Source organism: Hippopotamus amphibius, chromosome 16 (genome assembly GCF_030028045.1).
Source record: "Hippopotamus amphibius kiboko isolate mHipAmp2 chromosome 16, mHipAmp2.hap2, whole genome shotgun sequence".
NCBI lineage: Eukaryota > Metazoa > Chordata > Mammalia > Artiodactyla > Hippopotamidae > Hippopotamus > Hippopotamus amphibius.
Window position 1 is genome coordinate 18,189,996 of NC_080201.1, and position 19,965 is coordinate 18,209,960.

Below are 19,965 nucleotides of genomic sequence, written 5' to 3' on the forward strand. Positions count from 1 at the left end.
CGATGAGTGCTGTGTGAGCCAGCTGAGATCACAGCAATTTGCCCGAGGGAGGCCTTCAGACCCCTACCTGCACAAGATGCCTGTGTGCGTGCTCATAGGAGGGCAGTGCTCCCTCCCCAATCAGTTCCGTGTCAAACAGCTCCGTGATCAGAATGTTGGCACGGCATGACATGTCACCATCTGAGAAACACAAGGAAAGAGTCAGAAGCAAGCAACAGATTTGGAACAAATATTTACAGTAAATATGTAAAAGATAACAGGTTAATAAGTCATTAAAATTGAAAGCACAAACATATGCTGAAGTATTCAGAAGTGTCATATCTGCAACTGACTTTCCAACAGTTCATCAAAAAAAAAAAAAAACCACACTGACATACACGTATACATCAAAATGCTAACGAGTGGTTAAGTCTTGGTTAAGAGAACATGGGTGTTCACTGTACCACTCTTTCAATTTTTCTATGTTTAATATTGCAAGGGACTTGTAAAACTGATAAGAAAACTACCAACACCCAAAAAGAAAATGAGGCAAAAATACAAATAGACAATTCAAAGCAGAAAGCAAATCAATCAAATATATGAAAATTTTTTCACTAACTTATTAGCAACTGGAGAGACACAAACAATTAAACTATTTACTATTAAATAAGCAAAAATTATTTGAAAAGCAAAAACTGAATGCTGGTACTTCAGATATTTCCAGGCTGCAGTGAGGGAGAGAAAACCAAAGCAAGAGAGAGGCTGATTCTACTAATACCCAATGATACAACTGAGACCCAGGATTCAGAAACCTCAGTTCCTTACCCTAAATCCCCCTTAATCAAGTTAATTTATTGCTACCAAATAACAGTTTTTTAAGGATAGTAGGATTATGGAAGGTCTTTCCATTAACTATTTTTTTTTAAACCTCTATAACGTAAAGTAATGTTACTTCTACAATTACAATTTCTAATGAGCCGAGACAAAACTGACTTTGGAAGGGGTATTCATCATGGAGAATTAACTGTAAACACCCCTAATGGCTCATGAATTACAATTTGACAATAGCCCACTCACCCTCCCTAGACAGAACTATCACAGATGAAGCAACAAAAGAGCACCATTAAGAGGTTCAAAGAAGGGTGCCTAGTAGAGAGAGCTTGAACCTTGAGTCATAGAGAGCTGGGCCTGGATCCCACTTTCTAGCCTTAAACCCTCAGTCCTGACCACAGTCACCTCATCTGTAAAAGAGGGCTAGGTAACAAGATCTGCTTCACCTGGCGGTGGTTTGAATAACAAAGGTAAAACCCTGTCCAGTTCCTATGAAGTACATGTGTGCTCAATGGCAGCACGACATAAAGGAGGCTGAGAAGAAACTTCCTGTCTTCTGGCCCAGAGACCACCCTCCCAAGTCACAGCCCATCCTCTTTGATATCATGCCAAACTCCAACTGAAATACACTGTCCCATACTAAGCCAACCACCCCACTTGCACACAACTGCTTCCCTGTCCAACGTTTCTGCTCAATGAACAGCACCACCAGTCACACAGTCCTGAAACCTGGGCATCACTGACAGCTCCAGAACAGGAACCCTGACTAGCCCGTTCACCACTGACCTCAGTGCCTAGAACAATGCCGAGCACCCAGTGACGGTCGGCAAATGTCAGCTAAATTCTTGATTCCTCCCTCTTTGTCACCCTACATCTAATCAATCACCAAGCCCTGCCAATTCTACCTTCTGAATAATTTTTAAGCCAATTATGTAACTTAAAATGATCTACTGACCAAATCTGCTTCAAAAATAAAGCTTTATGATCCAATGAATTTCAACAAATACTTTTTGAGAGCCTGTGAATACTAATGTAGAAGGGTACAGAGGGTGCAGCAGGGGCTTGAGGAGGGGCAGTTAGCCCAGGTGCCTCAGAAGTCTTCATCAAATGACTGGATGGATGAATAAACGCCGCTCCAAGTCAGCTGCTACACATCTCGGTGTGTAATCCATCTCTGGGGAATAGGTAACAAACTCCGATGCCATTTTTTTTAAAGGGCTCAGAACAGAAATATGCATTTGGGAGTAAAAAGGAAGCTGCAAAGTAGAACCAAGACTGGGAGATGTCACTTAGGCCTGGGAAGAGAGTTTTCAGAAGGACTGACTGGCAGAAGTACCAAAGCTGCAGTGTTTGTAAAGCAGGGAAAAGACTGTCAACCCTGGCAGTGAGGAAGCCACTTGTCAAGTTGAAGTAGAAACAAAGTCCCATTTACAAGGGGTTAAGGACCAAGCAAAGTTGATAATCTACTCACTAAACAAATATGACTGAATTCCTTCATGTGCCAGGCCTTGTGCCAAGTTATGAACTGGAATAATTAATAAGACTACACTGTCCATGAGCTCAGGATGCTTCAGCTGTTTGGGGACATAGACATTAAATACATAATTACACAATTATTTCATTATCGCAGTCATAAGCACTACACAGAAAAATGTTAAGAAAGCATATGAGGGGCCTGGCCTGCTAGAGTGTGTGTGAACAACACACAGCCTAGAGGAGGCACAGGGCAGAGCACAGAGTGAGGAACATGGCAAAGGTTGCTCTGCAAGTCAGTCTCCGCGCTGTCAAGATCTCCACCCTGGGCAAAAATGGAGTAACTGGGATCAGACTTATCCACCACCATAATCAGCTAGAAAACCAGGCCAAATACATAAAACAAGTAGGTTCAGATGCTGAACAATGGGAAACACAGTGACCCCTACTACTGTGCTGGCTTCCAGCCAGAAGGCACTTTCCAGACCTCTCACAGAGTGAGAAGCCAAGCAAAGTGTCTTGCTGAGTAAGGAGACAGCAACTGGAGTTCAGGGCATTGGAGGCAGCTAGACTTTGCAAGGGAAACAGAGAGGAAATTACACAGAAAAAGGGCTTCGGAAATCACAGAGGGCTCCCCTCATGTCTCTTGCTGACTATATTCACACAGACAGCGTGAGCCTCTAGAAGGCCAGGCAAAGGATGACCATGTAGCTATAAGCTGAACAACTGCCAGAACGCAGAGGACTAAGAAAACATTCTAGTTCTTTTTTTTTTTTTTTAATTTATTGGCTGCATTGGGTCTTCGTTGCTGTGCGAGGGCTTTCTGTAGTTGCAGAGAGTGGGGGCTACCCTTCATTGTGGTGCACGGGCTTCTCATTGCGGTGGCTTCTCTTGTTGTAGAGCACAGGATCTAGGTGCGCAGGCTTCAATAGTTGTGGCACTCAGGCTCCACAGTTGTGGCTTGTGGGCTCTAGAGTGCAGGCTCAGCAGTTGTGGCACATGGGCTTAGTTGCTTCACGGCATATGGGATCTTCCCAGACCAGGGATTGAACCCATGTCCCCTGCACTGGCAGGCGGATTCTTAACTTCTGCGCCTCCAGGGAAGCCCAGAAACACTCTAGTTCTGATCAGCCAGCACCCAGGCATTCAGCAGAAACCCAAGTCACGCTGTACTAGCATGGCTAACGCAGCCTTAGAGCAAGGGTTCTCAATAGGAGTTCTCCCCACCAACCCCCTTCCTCCCCTAGCCAGCACATTTGGCAATGTCTGGAGACATTTTTGGTTGGCACAAATGGTGTGGGGGAGGGCGATGTTACTGGCTTCTACCAGTTAGAGGCCAGGGTTAAACATCCCACAATGCACAGGACAACTCTCCCAGCAGTTATCAGGCCCAAAATGTCAACAGCGCTGCAGCTGAGAAATCCTGTCTTAAAGCTCTTCTAACCCTGCTCCAACAAAGCTTAAAATCAAGCCTTGAAAGGATCAAATTGATCTGCAAGAAACCAACTGCATGCCAGACAAAGCTTTTAAGGGAAGACAACAAAACTCAGCACTTACCAAAGCAAATCTCCCAATATAAGCAACATTCAAATAAAAATTATTAGACATGAAAAGAAGGAAAACAGGACCCAGAATCAGGATAAAAATTAGTCAACAGAACAAACAGAACAACAGAAAAGACAGAGAGAAGCAGTGGAATAGAAGGATGTTAAAACACCTAATATAAATATGTTAACTATTTAAAGGAACAAATGAACAACAGAAGCTGTAAAAAAGAATCAAAGGGAACTTTCAGAGATGAAAAACACAGTATCAGAAATGAAAAGTTCACTAGATGTGCTTCACAGCAGATCAGACACCAAAAAAGAAAAGATGAGTGAACCTAAAGAGCTATCCAAGAAACCACCCATGTCCATCAACAGGGGAAGGGATGAACAGATTATGGGATGTACACGCATGGAGTGCTGCTCAGTAACAGAAGGAAATGAACTCTCATCATATAAAACACTGTGGACAAAACTCAAAAGCACCATGCTACAGAAAAGAAAGCAGGCCCAAAAGAATACACACTGTGCAATTTCACTTACTCAAAATTCTAGAAAAGGCAAATCTAATCTATACTGAAGAAAGCAGATCGGTGGGTGCATAGGGCCAGGGATATGCGGGAGAACGACTGTAAAAGGTCATGATGCACCTCTGTGGTCATGATGGAGATAGTCTAGTATCTTGATGGTGTAAGTGGTTACAAGTGTGTTTACATTTGTCAAAACTCAAACTATACACTTCAAATGGGTGCATCCACTTTATAAGTTATACCTCAGTAATGTTGATTAAAAATGGGATGATCTGGGCACTCTTTTGTTATGTATGGTATGTTTTAAAAATAAATAAAGGGGATACTAATCCCTTCTTTTGTAAATGTTCCAGATTCTCCATTAAAAAAATGTTTTTCAAATGGGAGAAAAATGTTGACTTTAGACAGATGCTTCTTTTAAAATACTGCATTTTTAATAACTGTGAGGATATCCATAACCTCATCCTAGAAGCTTCTTGTAAATCTTTCCATTGTGCTCTCCTGGTATCAGTGGCATGTGAAATGTTAGAAGTCTGATTCAAATTCCTAAACTATAAAAAAGATTCTGAAAACCTGGAGAGACATAGGCAAATCTCTCATACTGGATACTGAGACAGGATATCAGAACTAAGCAAGCCTCTTTCTACTATCAACTTAGTTTTACTTCTGTCTGATAAAAGTCAAAACTCAGATAAATTAAGCCACACAAGAATTCCAGCTTGCTTAAGTAAAAGATTTCATTTGTTCGTGTCACCACTCTTATACTTGATTAACTCTGGTTTACTCATTCCCGATTTATTTTAACTAGTAGAAAAATAAGCTAAGAAAAAAGCAAAGTGCTTATCTTCAAATCAGCACATGGAGAGGCCCCAATGCTCTGAGATTACCTGAGTACCTCTATTCCAGAAACTGGAATAAACCTTTTCCTCTCTCCTACAAGAGCAAGTAAAGCTTTTGACACAGGATGTGTTGATCTTACCTGGCCCTATGGTCACCTCAGTGGAATGCTTGTTGATAACCTTAATCTTATCACTGAAGCCATTTTTCTCCACAATCTTCACAGCAGCATCAGCCATAGGCTTAAAAACCTAGAAATCAGAGACAAAACCCAAGTAAAAATGAGCAAATAAATTAAATAACATCCTAAAACCCAAGACTAGCAAGATGTGCCTTGATTCTGGCCCTATGACTTGAAGTAAAAGAGGCCTGCACTACAGAATTTCTTCCTGAATATACAAAATGTACCTTTGCTACCATTTGATACAGGCAAAATACTTCATTGGGCTGATCTGACGTAAATAAACAAGACTTCATCTATGTAACTTAAATATTTCTCCAAATGTGTGTCATGGAGATAAATATAAAAGGATGAGATTCCGCTGGGTTTAACCTGTAGCTAGGCATTCCCATCACATGCCAGGCACAGGAGAGACACAGGGGGCCCCCAAGGAGGCTGCACTACCTAGCAAGGATGGCAGGTGTCAGTGCTATGCTAGAGGGAGCCAGGAAGGGGACTTGACTCACAAGACCATGATCTGTGACCTGGGACAGGAAGTGTATGTGCTCTCTAGAGGAAAGTGAGACTGTAACTGTATTAGATGTTAAGTGTGAGCAGGTCACCCTCCTGCTCAAAACTGCCTCAAATCCCTATCGCTAGCAGAACACAGCCTACATTTTCTTATGGTATTTGAGGCCCCCCAAAATGTGGACCACCTTACTTTACCCAGCCTTACTCCCCTCCCACACCCCCCACCCCCAGCATATGAGCACACGCATGCACACACACACACACACACAACCAATGCTACAGCCACACTGATATCCTCATTGTGCAGGAGGCAAGCCTGAGCCTTCCCTGCCCTACCCCCACCTGCCAAAGCAAACCTAACTTTCCAGGGCAGCACAAATCCCCCCCTACGGAAGTTTTCCCTGAACCCTTCACACGTCCCTAAACATAAGCTCCTCCAACTTTTACTTTCCAGCCTGCCCAATTTAGACTGCACAGCTCCAACCACATCACTGCATGAAACACACAGACGCACATGCGGCCACACAGAGAGGAAATTTTAAAAAATGATAAAGTAGTCACAATGACAAGATTTCCATTTTTTTCTAAGACTTTTTCTGTATCACCCATATTTTCTGCCATGAACACATATTTCTTTCATTATGATCAAGAGGGAAATGCTATATTCTTTTATAAAGAAAGCATACGTGCTCAGCTAGGGAAAAAAATATTCACAATCTGTTTCAAATTATTTCTAGGCTCTGGCTTGATAGTTTTGATATATTGATAGTTTGAGGGCCTCAAACCCTCAGTTCTCACCAGTTTGCCTCCACCCCAAAAGTATCACAAGCTCACATCATCCTCCCAGCCCTCCTGTCTCTTGACTTATCATTCATCTCCTCCACTGACCCTTCAGGCTCTTCATTCACAGCCTCCTCCTCAGCCACCAAGAACTCAAGAACTCACTCCAAACAGTATTTGGAATGAACCCTGAAGCTGACTTCCCAGTGTCATTCTGTGTCCTCAAATCAGTTTGGGGAACCAATCTTCTTTCAAGTGGTGCACCTGTGTGGTCTAAGAGAAGTTAAATGGCATTTAACCTTATTCTGGCCAATGATACCCAAAGAGAGGTTTGCTAGAGATTACTGGGAAAGTTCTTTTTGCCCTAAAAACAAGAAGGAAAGTGAGGAAGCCAGGACCATGCTTTGTTTTCAAGGCATTTGCCACAGAAATTATTGTAAACAATACATCTTCCCCAAATAGTCCTTCCTTTTTAAATGTACTAAAAGGGAAGCCTATAGTCAACGTCTGTGATTTCTCATATTCCATCCATTCCTCAACCTTACTCTCCTGAAAACAGCACCTAAAGAGGGTCACCGATAACTTCCCAGCTGCCAACCTACAGCTCTCTCAGTCCTCATCCTGCTCAACTTCTATACCTGTGCTGACACAGTAGCCACATGTAGCTATTTAAATGTAAATTGATTAAAACTGAATAAGATTCAAAAATTCTGTTCCTCAGGCCTACTAGTTGCATTTCAAGTGCTCAGCAGCCACACGTGGCTAGGGACCACCATATTGGCCAGCAGAGCCATAGAAGATTTTCATCATCAGAAAGTTCTACAGAACACTGCTGCTCTATAACAACCACACCTACTGACGACTCCCCCCTTCTCACGACTTCTATGCAGTCTGCCCCTGCCCTCTAGGGTCTCTTCGTGTCTGTCTGGACTTGACTTTATGGCCACTCTTCTACCCTCAGCCCCCTGAACACAGGCGTGTTCCAAGGTTTCCTCTTTTCTGTCTACTCTCTCTCCTTGGACAACCTCCTACACTGCCAGTTTCACCTGTCACATCTTTAGCAAGTGAGTCCCAAATCCACTGTATATGCCATTCTCTCAAGGTTCAGACTTCCATCTATAGGGACCAACAGGTTCTCTCTCACTCTTTCTTCTGGACCTGTCTTTCCTGTTGCCATGCTGAAACTACAGGGCAGTCTAGACAGGAAGACCAGAGGATCAAACAGGTGATCACTAAAGCAAAAACTGAGAGGCCACCATAAGTTGTCAAGAGTCAAACGGAAGCGGTCTGAGAGTCACAGGTAAGAGCAGCAAGAGAATTAGAAATCCAGGTAAGTGAGATAGAAATATGGAAAAACCTAAGAATATAGTCCTACCAATTCTATCAAAAAATATGTTCTCACCCTATATTCTTAATTAGCAGTCCACATAGGTATTGGCTCCTGCCCCAAGACCTGTCTCTCTCATACTCAACACAAAATGAAATGCATTGTCTTTCCCACAAAGTAAGTTATCTCCCTCTGAGCTCCTCTTACCAGTCAATGGCATGCCTGCCTCCACCTCAGACACCCACACTAGAAAACTCTCTCTCTCACACACACGCACACCCTCCCATCAAAACTATCAATGTGGAGTGAGTACCATATTAGGAACCAAAAAGACCAAGCTCCAGGTCTAGCTCTCTTACTTATTAACTGTGGGACTTAAGTCTTTAACCTCTCTGGGTCTTAGTTTCTTCATTTATAAAGATAATAAAATCCAGTTGAGGCCATCAAGGCAACTATCCTCAAACACTGATTTCTTTGTATCAGCTTAAAGATTCCCCCAAAGGCAAAGAAATGGCTCTTAATCATTTTAAGAAAATCCCGAGACAAGTGTACAGAATTGTGCACACGCACACACACACACACACCCCCTCAGGACTTTCATGGAGACCTGAAGCCCATTATTCTTACCTCAGGTTAAGAACACCTAACTCAAGATATCAGAGTTACAAGTACTGCGACACTTAAGTCTTCCACAGTCTGGCTACAATCTACCTCTCTGGGGTTTTCTACCATGACACCCTGTGCCGCAACTCTGGATGACACTGTTCCCCAAACACACCATGGTATTCCCTCAGCCTAAACTGCCTACCTTTCTAGACCATAAGCATGAGGGCCACCCTGCAGGCATAGGGTAGCGGGGGAGCTGGAAGGAGTCTGGGTAGAACACCCAGAATGCTGACCTCTACACTTTATATGAGAAAGCAAAAAACTTCTATCTGTTTAAGCCACTGTTATTTTGGAACTTTGTTATCTGCAACTTAACCACTATATGAACCAAATTTTGTAGGGCAAAGTATTTAAATACACGCCCCCTTTCCCAAAAGCTTGGAAGAAAATACACAAAAATTTTAACAACGGTTAACTTTGAGTTAACACTATTTTTATATTTATCAAGTTTCCTATATCCTAATAATAATATGTATTATTTACATTATTAGGAAAATAATATATGTTTAATGTTTTATTAAAGGAAAGAAATGGCAGATTGCCAAACTACTGGTAAATGTAGTAAGATAGCTGGCTCTCTGGGGACATTTAAGGCAGATCTCAACCTTGGTGCACATTCAAAAATCCCAGTGCCCAGGCCACATCCCAGAATAATAATTAATTAAAATTGGGGGGGGGGGGGGGGGCCTTGGCATGACAACGACTAAGTATCAGCTTTTTTAAAGCTGCTCAGTGATTCCAACACGCAGCCAAGGCTGAGAACTGCTGTTTTCAGGGAAGAAAATGAGCTCCTGGAGAAAGCAACTGTTTCTGATTCATCTCTATGTTCTCAGAACCTGGCCCCGTGCTTGGCATGGAGCAAACACTCCATGAATGTCTGTCTGTGAAAAAACAGATGGGCAGAGTGCAAGGGACACAAGGGACTTCCCACACAAGATACAGGACGCACGTGAAGAATGTGGCTCACCTCAATGGCATAGCAGAAGTCGGCACCAGCTGTGACTGCCATCATTGACAAGAGTCCTGTGCCAGTGCCAATGTCAAGAACCAAGGCCTTCTGTCCTCTGTCCTTCACCCTGCTCACGGCAGCCCGGATACCCTGGTAATATTTTATATTCTAAGAGAAAGGGAGAAACAGCTGTTACATCATACCAGTTATTACAAATAAGTGCATTGTGAAGTTCTGTAGTCACAGTTGGCAGCAGCAGTGTAAGTCATGACCCTGTGGCCTCTGTGGCTTGCACTGGCTAAGTCCAGCAGGCCTCCTGAGGCTCCGGGGGCACTGGGTCAGCCTCTTAAATTTATGAAGCAATTGTCTCTCCCCTGCACATTCATTCTTCTATACTCTGCTTAGAAATGCTGGGGCTGTCGCTCTGCAAACCACATGCTCTTCTTTCCAGCTGTTAGGACTGGACAATAGGGGAACTAGAGGGTGACTGGAAGGTAGGAGGAAGTTTGTTTCTTCCCACATGGGGGCTCTCCTCAGTCCCTTCAGAGCCAGCAGCAACACTCGAGCAGTGATTCCTCTTACAGAACCTCTCCTCCACATGTCTAGGTCCTGGAAACCCCAGTCTTCTTTGTGTCCCAGCCCTAGGAAAGGGGACTGCTTCCTGCAATTACTACCACTAGGTTACCCTGGTGCTTCCCAGTCCTCCCACACCTGTGTAACCAATTTCCTCTATTAAATTTTTCCTCTGCTGAAATATGTAACGTGGCTTTTGGTCTACTCACTGGACTCTAATTCATACAGCTTCCTGGGCTAAAAAGTATTTTCCTCTCACAAAATCATTTCTTTGTTTTTAGTTCAAGTCCTTAGTAGCTTAAGTAGACACATTTTTTCTCTATAACAGTTTGGCTGATTAAGTACCCTGACCCTTCTGTTGAAAATAACTAAAAATGATGGGGAAAATATATGTAAATCTGTTTAAATGCACTGATGACCTTGCAATTTAGCATGCAATATTAAGAGGCCAAACACTTAGAAGTGGATTCACCCTAGCTGAGCCTTAAGATGAATCCCCTACCAGCTGATACCTTGATCACAGCCTGTAAGAGATGCAGAGGCTGGGAACTTATGCTAAACTGAGTCCACATTTCTGACCCACAAAAACTGTGAGATAACAACTCTTTAAGCCATTAAATTTGGGGATAATTTGTTATGCAGTAGAAAATAACTAATATAGGGCTGTATTTTGATACAGCACTGGTATCAAAAGGGCAATATTCTCTCATCACAGTACAATCAAGTTGGAAATTTTAATAACAAAAATGTAACGGAAGAAAAAAAGATTCCTGAACATTAAGAAATCCTAAACTCACAGTCAAAAGACTAAATCAAAAGGGAATTATAAAATATCTAGGAAGTTTCTGGTGTCCTAGTGGTTAAGATTCTGGGCTTTCATTGCCGTGGCCCAGGTTCAATACCTGGTCAGGGAACTGAGATCCCGCAAACTGAGTGGCAAGGCTGAAAAACAAAAACAAACAAAAAAATGCAGATCCCTGCTGGGACTGAGGTCTGGGTTTGGGAATCTGCATTAAAAAAAAAATCTAGAATAAGTAATTTTTTTTTAAACTACGTAATCAAAACTCATGGGATGGCTAGAGCAATACTTGGAGAGAAATGCATTAAAAAAAGACAAAAGGTAAGATAGGCATCCGCTTAAAAAATTAGAAAGAGGACGGCAAAATAAACTCCAAATGAGTAGATGAATAAATAAAGAACAAAAAATAATGAATTAGGAAACAAATATAAAATAGAAATTACCAAGGATAAAATATAGTTATTTCAAAAGACTAAAAAATTGATGAACCTCTGGTAAGACTAGTCCAAAAAAGAAAAGAAAAAAAAATGGTCAAGGAGGAAAAGAAGCACAAATAACCAAAAACTGGGAATGAAGGGCAGGTGGGTGATGAGGCGGTGATATCAGTATATACACTGCAGAGATTAAAGGATATTAAAAACAACATTTAGCAAATAAATTCCCAAAAAATCAGATGAAGTGAACATTATACTGGAGATTCTATCCAATACACTAGAGCAGGAAAAAATGAAATAAGATCTAGATAGAAAGAAAATTAGTATTCACAGATGAGATGAATGTGAAGAAAACCCAAAATACCTACAGATAATTATTAGAATTAAGAGAACTTTGAAAGAGTATAGGATTCCAAATTAATAAATAAAAAACAACTCAAGGACTTCCCTGGTGGCACAGTGATTAAGAGTCTGCCTGTCATCATCAGAAAATCGACAAACAGTAAATGCTGGAGAGGGTGTGGAGAAAAGGGAACGCTCTTGCACTGTTGGTGGGAATGTAAATTGATACAGCCACTATGGAGAACAGTATGGAGGTTCCTTGCAAAACTAAAAATAGAACTACCATATGACCCAGCAATCCCACTGCTGGGCATATACCCAGAGAAAACCATAATTCAAAGACACATGCACTCCAATGTTCACTGCAGCACTATTTACAATAGCCAGGACATGGAAGCAACCTAAATGTCCATCAACAGATGAATGGATAAAGAAGATGTGGTACATATATACAATGGAATATTACTCAGCTGTAAAAAGCAATGAAACTGGGACATTTGTAGAGACATGGATGAACCTAGAGACTGTCATACAGAGTGAAGTGAGTCAGAAAGAGAAAAACAAATGTCGTATATTAACACATATATGTGGAATATAGAAAAATGGTACAGATCAACCGGTTTGCAAGGCATAGAGACCCAGATATAGAGAACAAACATATGGAAACCAAGTGGGGAAAGCGGGGAGGGTTGGGGGGAAATGAATTGGGAGACTGGGATACCAAATTGTACACTCTAAATATATGCAGTTTATTGTATGTTAAATAAATAAATAAAGTAACAGCTCAAGTGAAAGTGAAAAAAATAAAAATAAAAATAAAAAAATAAATAAAAGCAAAGAGTCTGCCTGTCAATGTAGTGGATGTGGGTTCAAGCCCTGGTCCGGGAAGATTCCACATACTATGGAGCAAATAAGTCCATGTGCCACAACCACTGAGACTGCATTCTAGAGCCTCGAGCCACAACTACTGAGTCCAAGTGCCATAACTACTGAGCCCATGTGCCACAACTACTGAAGACCGCATACCTAGAGCCCATGCTCTGCAACAAGAGAAGCCACCACAGTGAGAAGCTGCGCGCTGCGAACAAAGAGTAGCCCCCACTCATCGCAACTAGAGAAAGCCCACATGCAGCAACGAAGACCCAAAGCAGCCAAAAATAAATAAATAAATTTATTTAAAAAAACTGAAATTTGGTATTAACAGCAATAGCCTTTAAAACGTTGGCAAAGGGAAGGATTTCTTAAGAGACAAAAAGCACCAGTCAATAAAGAAAATATAAGATAAATTTGACATTAAATTTAAGAACTTGTGTTGTGAAAAAACAACCCACAAACTAAGAGACCAGCAATACATATAACTGACAAATGGTTAGTACCCAGAATGTATAAAGAATTCCTATAAGTTACTAGGTCACAAAACAGGAAACATGAATAGCCAGTGAACCAACGAAAAAAGCTCACAGTCAGTAGTAATCAGGGGAATGCAAATTTAAACTATAGTGAGAGACTAGTTCAAATCTACCAGATTGTCAAAGATGTAAAAATCAGTTAATGCACAGGAGAAGAGAATGTAAACTGGCAGGATTAGTTTGGAAAAGAATCTGACATTAACCAGTAGAGCTAAACATACCTGATGCTGATGGCCAGCAATTCCATTCCCAAATATACACACCCTACAGAAAAGTATGCATATGCACCAGAGTACAGTTACTGGAATGTTCCAGTAGCACTACTTAATATAGCAAGAAGCTGGAAACTACCCCAAAGCCTATCAACAACAGAAGAATGGGTAAGTAGTGATATATCTACACAACGTAATCTACACAGCAATGAAAATGAATGAACTTACAGCTACATGCAAAACAGATGAATCTCAGAAACAACGCTGAGCGAAAAGGCAAGTCACAAAGAATAAACACAGTATGATTCCATTATGTAAAGTTCAAAAACAGGCGAAACTAAGAATTTATACTTTAAGGATATGTAGTAGGTGGTAAAATTATAAAGAAAAGCAAGAGAGTAATTGATACAAAATTCAAGAGAGTGGAAACTTCTGGAAGGAGGAAAAGAAATGCAATCAAGGAGCACACAGGGAAATTATGAGTAACGGTGATGTTCCATGCCCTAAGCTGAGTAGTGAGTCTATGAGCATTTATTTTATTCTTCTTCTTTAAACTATACATACACATTCTGCACTGTTTTGTGTGTCTATGTCATAAGAAAAGGTTCTTTTAAAGAATAAGAGGGCTTGAAGGGGAAGCTGAGATGAAGCGAAAGAGTAGCACAGACATATATATACTACCAACTGTAAAATAGATAGCCAGTGGGAAGTTGTTGTATAACGAAGGGAGTTCAGCTCGAGGATGGAAGACGCCTTGGAGGACTGGGACGGGGAGGGTGGCGGGGGGACTCGGGGGAGGGTGGGGGGGGAGTCAGGGGAGGGAGGGAATACGGGGATATGTGTATAAAAACAGATGATTGAACTTGCTGTACCCCCCCAAAAATAATAAATTAAAAAAAAAAAAAAAAAAGAATAAGAGGGCTTCCCTGCTGGTGCAGTGGTTAAGAATCCACCTGCCAATGCGAGGGACACGGGTTTGAGCCCTGGTCCAGGAAGATCCCACATGCCTCAGAGCAACTAAGCCCTCGAGCCACAACTACTGAGCCCACACACCACAACTACTGAAGCCTGTGTACCTAGAGTCTGTGCTCCACAACAAGAGAAGCCACCGCAATAAGAAACCTGTGCACTAAAATGAAGAGCAGCCCCCGCTCTCTGCAACTACATAAAGCCCGCGCGCAGCAACAAAGACCCAACGCAGCCAATAAATAAAAAATAATTAAAAAAAAAAAGAACAGTACTAGACTTTAAAATAACAACACTTTAAATAAAATAGCAACACTTTAAAATACCAAAGACTTTAAAATAGTACTAGGCTTTAAAAGAAAATAGAGGGACTTCCCTGGCGGCAGAGTGGTTAAGAATTCGCCTGCCAATGCAGGAGACACTGGGTTTCAGCCCTGCTCCAGGAAGATTCCACATGCCACGGAGCAACTAAGCCCGTGTGCCACAACTACTGAGCCTGAGCTCTAGAGCCCATAAGCCACAACTATTGAGCCCATGTGCCACAACTACTGAACCTGGTGGGCCTAGAGCCCACGCACCACAATGAAGAACAATTAGAGAAAGCCCACTTACTGCGATGAAGACCGAACGCAGAAAGCAAGAAAGAAAGCAAGAAAGAAAGAAAGCAAGAAGAGAGAGAGAGAGAAAGAAAGAAAGAAAGAAAGAAAGAAAGAAAGAAAGAAAGAAAGAAAGAAAGAAAAGAAAAGAAAAAATGGAGTGATGGTGTCAAAATTCTGAAGTGATTTCCAAACTAGAATCCAGCCTTAAGGGTGAGGATAGGATAAAAAAGTTTTCAGATAAGGTAAGTCTCAAAAACCTTACTTCCCATGAACCCTCTCACAGGAAAGTGAGGAAGGATGAGCTTCGCCAAAGAGAGAAGGAACCTAAGAGGAACACATGGGATCAAAGAGGAGTGAAAGAAATCAATAGACAATAAACAAGAATCCCAGGACAACAAATACATGGCAGGTCTAGAAGGCACCTAGTCCAGACTGGAGCAGGGCAAAATGATCCCAGAGACAAGCTCCAAGAAGACAAAACTGACAGAATAGCTGATTGTTTTGATCTTTCCTTCAGAAAGGAAATTTAGACTACTGGGACAAAGTCTGGGCATAAAAGGATGAGTACATAGAAAACAAAGCAAGGGAATTCCCTGGCGGTCCAGTGGTTAGGGTTCCATGCTTTCACTGCCGAGGGTGCGGGTTCAATCCTTAGTTGGGGATCTAAGATCCTGCAAGCCTCGAGGTGTGGCCAAAGAAATTTAAAAAAAGGCAGAAGACAAAGCAAAGATAATTATTAACAAAGAGTTATGCAAGAAAGAAAAAGCAAAGTATATCACATAGCTCAACTGTGAATAGTGTTTACACACACCTAACAAACATGATTTTAACACACACATGTGTTTACCTCCTAGCAACCCTTCGAAAGAAGGTATTATCGTCATCTCTATTTTACAGATGAGAAAACAGAGGCACAAAGAATTTAAGTGACTTGCCTACTGAAACACTAAATATTAATTTAGCAAAAACTATAACTGCATGGGTAGGAAAGGAGAACGAGTGGGAAGGAGGAGCTTAAAGAATACCAAACTCTCAGCTCTCACAGTAGGAAGTCAATAGATAATAGTTATTTAGGTCTGGAAGAAAACATAAAACAAACAGCTCAAAGAGAAGAAATGAGGTTGCCTCTGAGCGTAAGCATAAAAATGTACTGTCTGGGGGACGATACATCAGGAGAGTGCTATTTTTCACAATAAGCCTCATAAAAATATTTGACTTCTAAAGTAATTGCATTTATGTCTTGGATAAAATCAGTATGTCATTTTATGTTATGTGCTTTTTATCACAATGAAAGAAAAAAAAGTTAAAAAAAAATCACGATGGCAATTGTTAGAGTTGTTGAACTAGGAAAATGAACATCAAATACACTATAACCCCCAAAAGCAGGAGGGCACAGTTTTCTTTGTGAAGCTGTGCCTGTGGGGTAACAGAAAAAGAGTGGGACTGGCAGCTAGCCTAGGAGTTTCAGTACAACCTGTGAGCTGACCACCTGAGAACCCTGATTAGCAGCATTCTCAGCAGTAAACCAGGGTTGGCACATGTTCCAAATTAAGAACACCCATTAAATTAGCTATCACTTTTTAATTCTCCAACTTGAAGCTACTGTTGGAGCCCTCTTAAAAGGCAATTGGCAGTGTCAAGAGTCCTACCTATGTTCAAAATTCTAGACACCAAAGAAGATATTTGGACAGCAAATAAGCACATGAAATGATGTTTGACATCATTATCCATTAGAAAAAATGGAAATTAAAACTACAAAGTTAAATAATCACACTTAACACATAGACCCAGCAATTCTACTTATACATTTATCTGAAAGAAATGAAAACAAGACATAAATTACTTAAGTCTTGATGAACGGAAGGCATATGCACACAAAGACTTATACATGAATGTTCATAAGACTATTCAAAACAGACAAAAACTGTAAATAATCCAAATGTCTGTCAATTGGTAAACGGATAAAATATGGTATACCCATATAATGAAGTATTACTCAGCGCTAAAAAAGAATGGATATTGGGACTTCCCTGGTGGTCCAGTGGTTAAGACTCGGCTCTCCCAATGCAGGGGGTGTGGGTTCGATCCTTGGTTGGGAAACTAAGATCCTGCATGTCACAGAGTGTGGCAAAAAAAAAAAAAAAAAAAAAAAAAAGAATGGATATTGACACAAGCAACATGAATAACCCTCAAATGATGAATGAAAGGAAAAAGACAATTTTACTTACATGAAATTTCTAGAAAAGGCAAAACTATAGAAACAGAAAACCTATCAGTGGTTTGCTTGCTGGCGGGGGGGGGGGGGGGGGGGGGGCAGCCAACCAGGGGGCTGGGTCCCAGGATTGATTACAAACAACAAACATGAGGTAATTTTATGGGATAGTGTTTTATAACAACAATAAAATGTAAGGCACTGTACTTCCCTGGTGGTACAGTGGTTAAGAATCCCTGGGCCTGGAAGATTCCACATGCCTCAGAGCAACTAAGCCCGTGTGCCACAACTACTGAGCCTGTGCTCTAGAGCCCTTGAGCCATAACTACTGAGCCCGCATGCTGCAACTACTGAAGCCTGAACGCCTAGAGCCTGTGCTCGGCAACAAGAGAAGCCACCGCACTGAGAAGCCCATGCACCACAAGGAAGAGTAGCCCGTGCCCACCGCAACTAGAGAAAGCCTGGGCGTAGCAATGAAGACCCAAAGCAGCCATAAATAAATAAATAAATTTATTTATTTATTTATTTAAAAAAAATTTAAGGCACCATGCAAAAGTATAAAGAAATATGTTTTTCTTGACTCTGCCACTAACCAGCAACTTCTGACTCCATTTCCTCATGTGTAGAACTGGGGAGAGGAGAAGTTAAATAATGAAGAGTCAGGAATGTTCCACCAAGGAATCTGAATTTTACCTCAAAAGCAGTGAGAGGCCATTTAAGGGTTTTAACCAGAGGAGTAACATGGTCACAATGGCATTTCAGAAAGACCCGTTGGGCTGCTGTATAGAGGAAGGAAAAGAGGGGCCAACACCAGTAAATGATGGCTTAACAGGCAATGGGGCTGAAAGAATCACATAATTTGATGACCGACTGACTACAGGCTCACATAAGGAAAAGGTCACCACCTTTCTAGCTTGGCTGACCAGAGAGATGACAATGCCATTGTCCAAGTCCCCTGGCACCTGGGTCAAAAAGGATCCTCTCTGAAGATGACACTAAAATCAGAGAGGCTCACAGGCCCATGAGTCCAAGAAGTCAAGACCATTAAATTAGAAAGGATTAGTCAAAAGCCAGGAACAATGTTTGTTCCACATTCTATAATTCTCCAACAGCTCAGCAAAGGCACTCAGGTATTTGATGAAAATTAGAGAGGCACCTAGCCCCTTTGGTGTAGCCTAGGGTGCTGAAGGAGGTCCTTCTGTCATAGTGTTGCCAAGAAGTAGGCAGGCTGATCAGTTAACCAGGGCTGGGTGAAGGAGACACCACCACCAACACAGCCTCATGACCAGCCCTACCATGTGCCCTGATCCTTCTGCTATGCACTGCTTAGTTTTTAAGCGTGACTCTGCATCCTTCTCCTTCAAGCCTCCCAATTTCTGAACCACCCAGATGAGCCTGACTAGTCAAGCACTCTGGCAGACCAGGAAAACCTGGGTTGCTAGCCATCATAAGACCAGAACTGTAACATAACTCAAAGAAAACTCAGATGAAACAAAACTGAAGGAGAAAAGCTGAAATGTAATTGTGCAGTGAAAGCCAAATGTGCCTTACAAAGTGCAGTCTGCAGTGACCTCTAGAGATTCTATCTTAAAATTACAAACTGACTATACAAGGTGCAACTGTGTAATTAGAGTATTTTTATCTAGAGATCATGGAGATCAGCTAGTATGACCCACTCATTGTAAATTCTAATAAATGAGGTCTGCAGAGATCCTGTGTTTTCTCCAAGGTCATGCTCAAGTCAATAACAGAATCAGGACCCAGCCTCCTGACTCCCAACAACTACACCATACTGCCTCTCTGCATCAGTTTAATATCATGCCTCTGGCAGGAGTTTTTAACCTTCTTGTAGTGGAAGGTTTCAAACACCACATGAAGATAACAGTTTCCTTTTACACTTACCCTGTCTTTGTCATGCAGCATATCAGCATAGGATGACCTAAAAAAATTAAAAGGTCAGAAACTTCTGCTAATAATGACAAACATCAACGTATGAAAATATTCACATGTATATAAACGCATTCCTAAATCAGATGGAACAAACATCCGGGCGCATTTTAAACTATTTTTAACAGAGCTATAAGCTGTCATTCTCTCGTACTGCAGAAAAAATCTCAGAGAAAGATGTTTATTTTCACTGAAGAATCTTGGACTAAAAATGGCTCTGGTAGTGAGCCCTGTCACAGTAATTCCGTAGTCCTAGCATACTGATCATGTTGTACATCATACAACTTTTTCCTCAGGAACAACTGAGATGTGTCCAATACTTCACATAATCTTGCATACACTTGTACACTGGGATAATCACAGATGTAACACTGGAGAGAGGAGCCAGGGAAAGGAAAAGTATATGCCTGCTGTATATGTGAAGGGTATCATGCCTGGCATTTTTGCTTTTGTCATCAGGGACAACTAAGAAGAATTTACCAAACTACAAGGAGGAGAGTTTCTTATCCATGTTTTCCATCATAGTAGTTCACAAACTTGAAAAATCTGTGGCAGGGTCAGGATAAGCCCCCAGAACTCAGCTAGCTCAGCCCAAAGATGCTTTCTGAAAGTTCCAGGTGAGAATTAAGGCACTCTCACTAAACAGGACCTCCAGCTTCGGGCCAACATCACAATTAATGAAGCGCTTATTTTACACACAGATTCCCATATTACATGCAAAGAGCTTCTGATCCAGAAGATGGATCAGAAATAAACATTTCACACTCTACATTTTGAGGAACACTGCACCAAAAGAAAAAGGTCCTTTTTTTTTAATGGCATACCAAGGTTTTTAACATTTGAACCCACCTGTTGAGTGTTTAGT

At 41.5% G+C, this 19,965-nt stretch overlaps 1 protein-coding gene across 4 annotated transcripts in view; it reads right to left on the reverse strand.

Moving 5' to 3' along the window:
• Window positions 1-19,965, reverse strand: part of PRMT7 (protein arginine methyltransferase 7) — a 46,668-nt gene that overhangs the window by 20,060 nt on the left and 6,643 nt on the right. For all 4 annotated transcript variants that reach the window (XM_057711077.1, XM_057711075.1, XM_057711076.1 and 1 more), the window contains exons 3-6: window positions 19,056-19,092; window positions 9,626-9,775; window positions 5,337-5,445; window positions 68-180 (exon numbers count right to left, since the gene is read on the reverse strand). In XM_057711077.1, the coding sequence (XP_057567060.1) occupies window positions 68-180; window positions 5,337-5,445; window positions 9,626-9,775; window positions 19,056-19,092 (409 nt within the window). The remainder of the gene's footprint in view (window positions 1-67; window positions 181-5,336; window positions 5,446-9,625; window positions 9,776-19,055; window positions 19,093-19,965) is intronic.